Source organism: Mandrillus leucophaeus, unplaced genomic scaffold (assembly GCF_000951045.1).
Source record: "Mandrillus leucophaeus isolate KB7577 unplaced genomic scaffold, Mleu.le_1.0 Scaffold684, whole genome shotgun sequence".
Taxonomy (NCBI): Eukaryota; Metazoa; Chordata; class Mammalia; order Primates; family Cercopithecidae; genus Mandrillus; species Mandrillus leucophaeus.
Genome location: NW_012107408.1, coordinates 1,171,878 through 1,181,798, shown reverse-complemented (window position 1 = coordinate 1,181,798; position 9,921 = coordinate 1,171,878). Strand labels below are relative to the sequence as shown.

At 33.4% G+C, this 9,921-nt stretch overlaps 1 protein-coding gene across 1 annotated transcript in view; it reads right to left on the bottom strand.

Annotated features, from left to right (window-relative positions):
* Window positions 1–998: 998 nt before the first annotated feature.
* Window positions 999–9,921, bottom strand: part of LMBRD2 (LMBR1 domain containing 2) — a 56,640-nt gene continuing 47,717 nt past the window's right edge. The window contains exons 14-18 of the mRNA XM_012002374.1: window positions 9,220–9,323; window positions 8,005–8,051; window positions 6,613–6,718; window positions 3,114–3,243; window positions 999–2,145 (exon numbers count right to left, since the gene is read on the bottom strand). Of these exons, the coding sequence (XP_011857764.1) occupies window positions 2,085–2,145; window positions 3,114–3,243; window positions 6,613–6,718; window positions 8,005–8,051; window positions 9,220–9,323 (448 nt within the window). The 3' untranslated portion in view covers window positions 999–2,084. The remainder of the gene's footprint in view (window positions 2,146–3,113; window positions 3,244–6,612; window positions 6,719–8,004; window positions 8,052–9,219; window positions 9,324–9,921) is intronic.

Sequence of the window (9,921 nt, the reverse complement as noted above, 5' to 3'; positions counted from 1 at the left end):
CTTTTCTGCTTCTGTTTCAACAACAGCATTTTAATTTCATTACAAAACCTGAAGAGAAACATTATATTTAAGAAATTATTTCAAAGTAAACCCAAAGACTAAATAAAACAACACTAGTTTCACAGGACTTTTGATGAATTAGTCCAAAAAGCATTTTTGCTTTAGGGACTTGTAAGCTTTTCTGTAATAAGAAGAAACTGGACCCCTTTCTTGGATGACCATTTTCCCCATCCAATACCTTCAAGTATCACTAGGAAAAATAGCACAGTTATAAACTCCAGTACGTAAACACCAACTCAACTTCCTCACAATAGCTTTGTAAGGTAGATCAGCTGGTAAATAGCAAGTATCGTCTGCATTCTGCAAATGAAGGTGCAAAATGAAGCACTTGAGGCACTGAAGAGCTACGTGATTTGCCCAAGGTATTCAATTAGTCAATCATGAAATTACAAAGAGCATCAAAGTATCTCTGCTCCTGGCTTATTGCTCTCTGGTCACACTTCACAAGACTGTACGTATGTGTTCTTCAGTGTAGTCTATATGACCTTCAATTCAGAGCAAGTCTATCCACTGATAATTAGTTTAAAAAGAATCTAATCTCAAAGATCATAAAAACCCAAAGATCAAAATTTTCAGATAATGATGATGATGCTCTATTACTTTCAATATCTGCATAGAGCTGTGTTTTTAAAAAACTTACATGATAATATTCATTAAAAAGAAAAAAAATTTTAAATTTATGTCTTGGGGAAAGATTAACTTCAAGTTAGGGGAACCATATAATTCATTTTCAAACTGGGATACTTGAGGGTGAAAGTAATCACTAGTAATAAACAGGATACGAGGTGTTACACTGAGACTGTATTAGGCAAGCTGAAGTATGGTCACCCAATGTAGCATGGATTCAGTAAGAGTTGCAAATATTCTAGGGACATAAGAAAACTCTCTGCAAGCATGCTGCGATCAAATATGTTCACTTTTCAATAAAACACTAGTGCTTTAAAATATAATACATAAATTTAGCTTAAACACAAAGGTTAAAACAATCTATTTAGTAAGAATGTTTAACCAACAAGTTATTACACATTTCCATTCTAATATAGTTCGGTTTTCTATAAATCAAAATGTATCAGTAATAACAGTAAATTGACTCACTTTTTACCTTTGAATAACCAATTTTTTTCTCAAAAAGTATGAACAGGTACCTTTAAATATTAAAGGATTTTGTTGGATTCTTCGACTACTAAAAAGAAAAAAACACTATTTTCCATTAACGCCTAGGATTTATCCTTGAATGGCATGATCAACATTTAAATCAATAGGTTAAATGATAAATGTGAACATAGTTTTCTGAAATGAAAATCTTTTATAAAGCAATACCAGAAGCATAAAAAAATCCAGTTACTACAAAGACTGAAGGAATACTATTATCACCTGATTACAGTACACATGCTAAATACACAGACACGCATCAGTTGAAGTATAATCTTAATCTTATACATGCAAAAATCCCCACTAGTTTGCAAACAGATTTGAAAAAGCACTTTTTACATTCAATTATGTCTAGAAGTAAGCCTTGTTTTAAGACACGAGTTTTATGAATACAGTTATTATTTGAGGTCTCCATTCACTTACATTTCTTTGGGAAATACAGGTTGAATATATTTTTTAGAAGTAACAAAAATGTAAGTCACAATAATCAAACTGTACATAATGTTATTTAGTATGACTTATGGCTTCCTTGAATCTTTAAAATAACTCTCCTGAAAAAAAAATTAATCTGAAACAAACTGAACTGTATGTTCTTAACATATGTTCATCTTTTTTAAAATCCTTCCACTGTAACTGTACTTCTAAGGCAGATGCTTAGGAAACGATATGTAATAAATCTTGTTGGAAAAGGTGATACTCTATTCAATGCACATTAAACTATTATTCCTAAGATACAATTAATTCTCAGTGTCTTTTTTGTTATCTTGACACTTTTCACTGAGTATAGAGGAAATTCTAGGGTACACAGATGTTCATCAAGACTGAACTGATGTGTCGACCTTGGTTAGTGGTCCCACAAACTTTTTCAGACTTTAAACATCATTAAATATATCACTGCGAGACATCGAGAGATATCGTCCACCAGGCTGATACCTAAAAAGGGAACATAAAGAAATGATCTGAGGCATCAAAAATAATAAAGGAAGAGAAGAAAACAAGAATACATTAAAAGGGGGTGGCCATCTAATTTGTAAGTACTGTAAAATCTAGTCAGTAGCTGAAAGCAGAAACTTACCCTCCAAGTATATTATCCAAAAGGACTTAATTATAAATCAACCAGCAACTGTTTTAGACCCTAGTATATATGCATGACAGAGTGAGAGATGTAAAAAGAAGGGGCGGGGGATTAAGACACATCTGGGAGATTAATCAATTCAGTAACCACTCTCAATTGTTGCATATAAATATAACCTAGGTTTTTACTGCATAGAGGCAATACTGTAGTAAACATTTTTGTGCACATGATATTTTGCTTTTTATTTAATTATGTCCTCATAGGATAATGGCTAAAAGTACAGACTCTAGCCAGAATACTGGAATTTGAATGCCTGACTTGCCATTTACAAGTTGTGTGACTCTAGGCAGCTTACTGAGCCTCTCTGGATTTAAATCCAACTGAATTTGCAACCATACAATTACAATATTTTTGTTAAAGGGCTTAGAATAGTGTCTGGCGTCTAGACACTGCTATGCAGCAGTTACTAAATATGATAAATTTCACAAATAGGACAATCAGAAACAGGCATATAAATATTGTTGTGATCCTTTGCTATATATTTCAATTATTCTTTCTTATTTGTAATTCCACTAGTATTGTATGAAGATAACAATTTTAGTTACCATTACTGGATGATATAATTTTTAAAATATAAAAGCATTAGAAAGTCTAAAAAGGTATCAAAAGTTACTTCATTTTTTATTATTAGTGAAAATGAACATTTTCCTTTACTTATCACTTGTTTACTTTTACCTTTACTTACTTATTTTCAACCTTGTCAAGTCAATGTATTATTAAAATTGTAGAGGAATGCTAGAGCTAAAATGTCACATCCAGAACTTACCTTCCTGATTCAGATTCAAGAGGATCATCAGTGAATGTTTCTGCATTAAAATCCAAAGGTTCTGCATCTTGGAGAAGTTCTATCCGGTCCCTTTCAGTTCTGTTATTAGCCCTGGTATATTTGAATGCAGCTGCAAAGGAAGTGGGAAAAAATGTCTACTTCCCTATTGTCTATTAATTTATGGGTCACAGTCTATGGAGGTACAGAAAGAAAAATCAAAATTCCAAGGAATCTGAATTTTCATTGTGAAGATAAAGAACATAAGAAAAGATAACTACATAGTTCCTTAAAATCAGATTAAAATTATAAGCAGTATAATAGAATATAGCAAGGAAAAGTTCTCTAGCCTTATAGTTAGCTAAGAAGCTCTCTAAGCTCAGAAGCAGATACAGTGCAAACATTTCATTAGTGTAACTCAGAATTAACATTTAACTACGGTATCACAATGGTGAAACTGTTCATTAACAAAAGTAGTTTGAGTTAGTTTTACAGTAAACCTCATTTCTTGGCTAGGACTTTAAGGTGTAATCAGCTCAAATTCTTAAAAAAACTGCACTCCAGCCTGGGCGACAGAGCAAGACTCCGTCTCAAAAAAAAAAAAAAAAAAAGGTGTGAGTCTTTTTACCGTAAGGCAAGAGTATGGGTAGCACTAGCCAATAGAAAGAGAATGCAAGCCGATATTTAATTAGAAATTTTCTAGTAGCTATATTAAAAAGTAAAAAGAAACAAGTGAAATTAATTTTAATATATTTAAACACAATATATCCAAAATATTATCATTTCAACATGTTCCAAGTGCTCAATAGCTGCATGTGGCTAATGATTATCATACCAGACAGTAGATAAAGAAAACTAACTTTCCTTTCTCTATGTGGAGAGGGATTTCTTTATAAACAAACCAAATTTTCACAATGTTGTTCAGAGGAGTCCAAGTAAATTTACAACAGCTTTATGATATAGTTCTTTCTGAAAACTTAATGCAAGCCAATTATATTTACATTTTTGTAAGCTTGGACTTTGTCCTAAATGCAAGTCTCTTCATCTTTTCTGTCACTCATTCAGCAAATTGCAATTGCCCAATACATGCTAGATTCTCTCTAATTCATCATCCTATGGCTTTGTGATTCCTCCTCTCTTAAGCATTCTCCTGTCTTGCCAGATTTTTCCATTCTGTAAACTTCCTTCTACTCTGTGGTAAGCAAGCGTCCAAATCCCTTTACAGAATCCTATTTTCCAGTTTTAACTAAAGCTTCAGCCCTTTCCTATTTATTCTACCCTAAAGTCCTTCAAATAAATCCTTTTCTTTTCATCTCCAGGACAACTGCCTTATTTTAGGCCCTAATTATTTCTTGACTGCATTACCCAACAGTCTCTGAAATGGTTTCTACATCTCACTTCCCTAAGAATTATGCTTATACTGCCATTAAATTCATCTTTCTAAACCAAAAATCTTATCATACTTCTTCTCAGATTGAAACCTTACCTTTAGGTCAAAATCCAAACTTTTTTTTCTTTTGTTTTTGAGATGGAGTCTTGCTCTGTTGCCCAGGTTGGAGTTCAGTGACATGATCTTGGCTCACTACAACTTCCGCCTCCTGGGTTCAAGCAATTCTCCCATTTCAGCCTCCTGAGTAGCTGGGATTACAGGTGCGTACCACCATGCCCAGCTACTTTTTGTATTTTTAGTAGAGACGGCGTTTCACCATGTTGGCCATGTTGGCCTCGAACTCCTAACCTCAGGTGATCTACCCACCTCGGCCTCACAGGCATGAGCCACAGTGCCCGGCCCCAAATCCAAACACTGGAGAATGACAATATCTGTTCCTCAACTACCTCTGTGGCCCCCTCTCTTATTAGCCTCACCATGCTTAGGCTTTAGTTACAGAGAAAAACATACATTTTCCCAAAGGTTCTCTCATGCCACAATGTCCTGCACTTAGTCTCCCTTCTAATTAAAATACCCTTCACCTGGCTAAGTACTATTCATTCTTAAATACTCAGCTAGACATGTCCTTATTACAGAAATATTTCTTCATTATAAAAACTCTTTCCTAAGATAGGCCCTCTTTTTCCATTCCCCAAGCTGAATTCCTTCTGCATCAGGTGTGCATCCTTCCATCAGAGCTGTCATGAGAAATCTACAATATCATACACAGCCTAATTAAAATATTTTTAGCATTTCTATTTAGCTCTTTTGTATGGTTTCCATCTCTCCGGTGAAATTCTATCCTATCTGTTCATGCACATTGTCCAAGCTTTCCATCAGATCATTTAACATACCAATAGGTTATTTTAAAGTCACTGCACTGTCTGATAATTTCAACATTTGAGCCACCTCTGGGTCTGGTATATTCACTATTTTATGTTTTGAAAATGGCTTATATTATCTTACTTTCTTGTATATCTCATAATTTTGGGTTAAAAGCCAGACATTATGTGTAAAAGAAGGAAAAGATGGAAAGAAATCATAGTTTTATGCCCGGAATGGGCACACCTCTTCCATTAGATCATCACTGTTGAGGTCTGCACTCAACCTATAGTTGATCTGAGTTTGGATTTGGTTGTTGCTTTAGTTTCCTTAAGTCCCTACAGACTTCACATTTCTCTAGTAATGAAATCCTATGACCTTGTACTTAGTAGGGCCTCAAGTGTCAGATGGTTTCTCTCAGTATTCTTTTTCCACTCTCAGATTTCAGTAGTTCTTGCATGGATATGGATATGAAACAGAGGGAGTCTTCTCCATGTTTCTATTCCTCCTCCAACAATTGACTACTATTGCTTGGTACTCAGTGTGAAACTTGCAGCTGAGTGGGTGAGAGTGCTCAGTTTTTCTCCTCCATCCTCTGTGCAATGAAGCCTCAGCAATCTTACATCTCTCCAGAAACAACCTCTTTCTTCTATTCAGCTCAAGGTTCTAGGAAAAATTGGTTTCCTAGCACCTCCTAAATAGCTTCTGCCTCGTGTCAGTGTGGGTCAGTGACACAGGAAGGTTTCCAAACCCAACCTGGTGGCAGATGGCTTCTGTCTGGTATCAGTCCCTCACTCAATTATGAGCATCCTGAGGACAAGAAGCATACCTTCTTTGTATTGCTGTATACCTGGGAATATGCCTAACTTATATGGGTCAGTCAATAAATTATTATAAAAATGATCAAATAACCTACATCAATTAATAGGAAAGAAAATCATCAAGGTAAATAGTAGAAATAAACACCTGCCTAGAACATACCTGGGATAAGTGCTTACATTATTTAGGGTTAGTATACTTAAAACTATTTATTTGATGCCCCAGTTTCTCATTTCCCTACCAGAGTACATATTTGAGCTTCCCCTTCCTTCTATATACTGAGGAGTGCGAGGAAAAAAAAAAAAAAGTCACTGCAAATACACATTCGTAATTCTACAAAGGCATTTCTGGATGAGTATTCTAACACTCAATCTTTATGCAAGCAAGCATAAAGAAACAATTTCCAAGTCAACTAGAAGATAAACTACTTACAACGGTTGGTATTAACATCTGAGAAGTTTGACTCTTTGGGGTCAGTATGAATATTTCTGTTCCTAGTGGAATCTTCTCTATTGTGTCCATAACGTTCTTTCCATTCCTAGAAAAGAAGCAAAAATAAAAATACAATAAGAGAACATAATAAGAGAACAGAAAATAATCCATTAATGTCAAGAGATTACATATGCAATGTAATATAATTTATTTTCATCAGAAATTCATTAGTAATCAATATAATTATAATCATAGGTCAATGTTTTTATTTTTATATGATTTATTGAAGTCACAGTCTCTATAAATTTTAACTTCTACAAATGACAGAGACATTTTTGCTAACTTTGATTGCTATTCATCTATCTAAAATGTAAAACAATATTACTACAAGCTTACTTAGACCATGCAAAAGTTATAAGAACCCATAATGACTAATAGATGTTAACAAAATTTTTTTTCACTCAAACTACAAATATTAGAGAGCTAAAAAGTCAACAGCTAAAGCTGTATACAAACATAATTAGTCTATGACTCACGCAGCACTGTGAGTCATCTTAAATGTAGTAAAACTATATTAACTGGATTCTACTCATTAAATTCTTAGAATTGAAAGGGACATTAGAAGTCACCTAATGCAACTTTCCATGCAGTGCAGGGTCTCATTCTAAAACATCCTTGTCAGATGCTTTTTGGCTCTCTGACTAGATAGCATGTAATTTTCTACGTCTGAGAAGCCTATTGCAATTCTGGTAAATCGTGTAATTTAGAAATTCTCATAGAGAAGAAAAATCTATCTCTAGTAACTTCTACTCTTTGGTTCTAGTTCTGCCTTCTAAAATAAAGAAGATACACATATATGAAGATACACAAAGACAACTATTAGTTAGTCTTTGCTTTGCCAGTATATACACCTATTTGTTAAAAATATGTGGTAATTATAATTAGATTTTACTCATTTTTTGCCTTTTCACTTTCTAGGAGGTTAGTTTGCCTCAGAAAATGGAGGCTTAAAGAAAAATTAAGGAGGATAAAATTAGTATCACAGCACCAAAAAAAAGAGAAACAATTTTAAAGCAATTAAAACCACTTTAATAGCAAGAACACACAAATTTATTTATTCATTCATTCAACAAATATTCATGGAGCACCTACTTTAGGCAAGAAGCTGCTCAATGCCAAACATGAAGTAATGTATTACTAATGACTTTTAGAACAGGTCTGTCAGGATACTTAGTGTATATACCTGAAAGTATTAAAATTCCCTTTCTTTAAAAATATCTTATAACATTTTCCCACTTTTTTTTGTCTTTAGCTAATTATTCCAAATTAGTAAGATTCTTAAGAAATATTTCAAATTAATCTTCAGATTACAGAAATTAACACTGTACTTACTCTTCTTCGATTTTCACCTTCTTCTTGCCTTTGCCTTTTTCTCTTCTCTAAAGACAGAAAAATGATCTTAAATATGGCATAACATGGTTTAATTAGACAAAGTGTAACTGAAGTAAAGATATTGGGCTATGACTGATATTTCTTTTAAATTATCACAAAATCAAATGTTATAGGTTATTGCTGGAAAGAATTTGAGAGGTTACCTCACTCAATAGTGAATGCCTTCCGTATTTTTGTTGCAGATGGCCCTGTAGTCTCTGTTTAAATAACTTTAGTGAACAAAGAGTTCTTTCTCACAATGACCTGAAATTTGTTTCTCTGTAAATTCTATTCTCTTTCATTCCTATCTTCTAAGTTAAGTTCATATTTCTCTTCTTTCTGTACGAGTGGTTTTCTTTGTTACTCTCTTTAGCTTACAGACATGATGTTTTCACTTTTTTCCCACAGGATATGCTCTACAGACTCATAATTCTAGCTGTCCTTCTCTAAATACCTTCTAATTTATCAGTCTTATTCTTAAAAATCTTACCCAGGACTGGATGTGCTATGCCATATAAGGTCTAATAGGAGAGCATGTGAAGGCTACACTAACTTACTTTGGAGCTGCAATATATTTTGGCTTACATTCAACCCATAATCACACAAAAGCCCCAGATTCAAGTAGGGAGAATGTCTAAGAACCAATGTCCCAAAAGTCAACTTTTTTTCCCTCCATGCTACCATCACTTTGAACATCAGTAAATTTAATACACTCAGTTTTGTGATTTGATTCTACCAGAGTGCCATGTATTGTAACAGGCTGTTAATGATCATCACATTCTAAAAAAGTAGCCTTTGCTTGAATGATTTCCCATGGAGTATCAAACTGACGATTCTTTAAATTAATGAGCTTTATAACTGTACAGAGTTTGGCAATTATGTTTCAAGGTAAACATGAAAATGATTCCAAGACCAAACAAGGGTGTTATCTAGCTGCAGACATACTAATAATTTAAGCTTCAGAATTTCTTAAAGACAGATAAAACAATTATTTATGTTTTCAAATTATTTTTGCTAGGAAGGCTACATGTACATTTTTAGCTATAAATTTGCATTAATTGATAATTTCTTAGGATAGATTAAAAATTATTCACAAACTATACAAATATTAATTTTGTATGCTGAGTCTTAGCATTTAGTATTTGCCCTTCATTTATTTTAAAAGACAAATCTTACCTTTTCTGATTAATTCTTTTCCTTCATTAACTAAGTCTGATGTCATATCATCATCTCCCATAAACTGCTGGAAACCAAGCAGATTCAAACAACGGGTTCCCAAACTAATAAAAGCAGGTTTTTAAAAAAGACAAGCATTATTTCACATTGTAAATATTTAGATGAATTGTTCTTTAGCATTGTCACTCCAAAAGAAGACTATGCTTCATTATCTGTTATCATATAGTTATCTATAGTCACATCTGACATGCTTCAAGAAGTACCACTTATCTCCCTTTCTAAGAAGTGTATGCCCTGTACTTCACTGATTAGGGTATGCACTATATTCAGGTTTCTTATAGATGTCAATTAAGTCAAGTTATCAGCATACCTTCAGAAAACAATTACACCAAGATGGTAAAATGATAACTATAATAATGTAAGAGCAATTTTTTCCCTCTGATCTAGTTAACTATTTAAATAGCTTTTATATACTACAAATTGATTCCTGTATCTCTTATCTGAAGCCTACTTCAGTATTCTATGAGAATACTGAAAATATGGAACACAAGGAAGGAAACGATAGGTGAATAGGCAGGATTAATATTTGTTTAAGATCCAACCATACATCAGATAATTTACAGATGCCTTCTCATTTAATTTTTACTATCATTCTAAGAGATAAATATCACTTTACAGGTAAGAAAACAGGCCTAAGAGGTT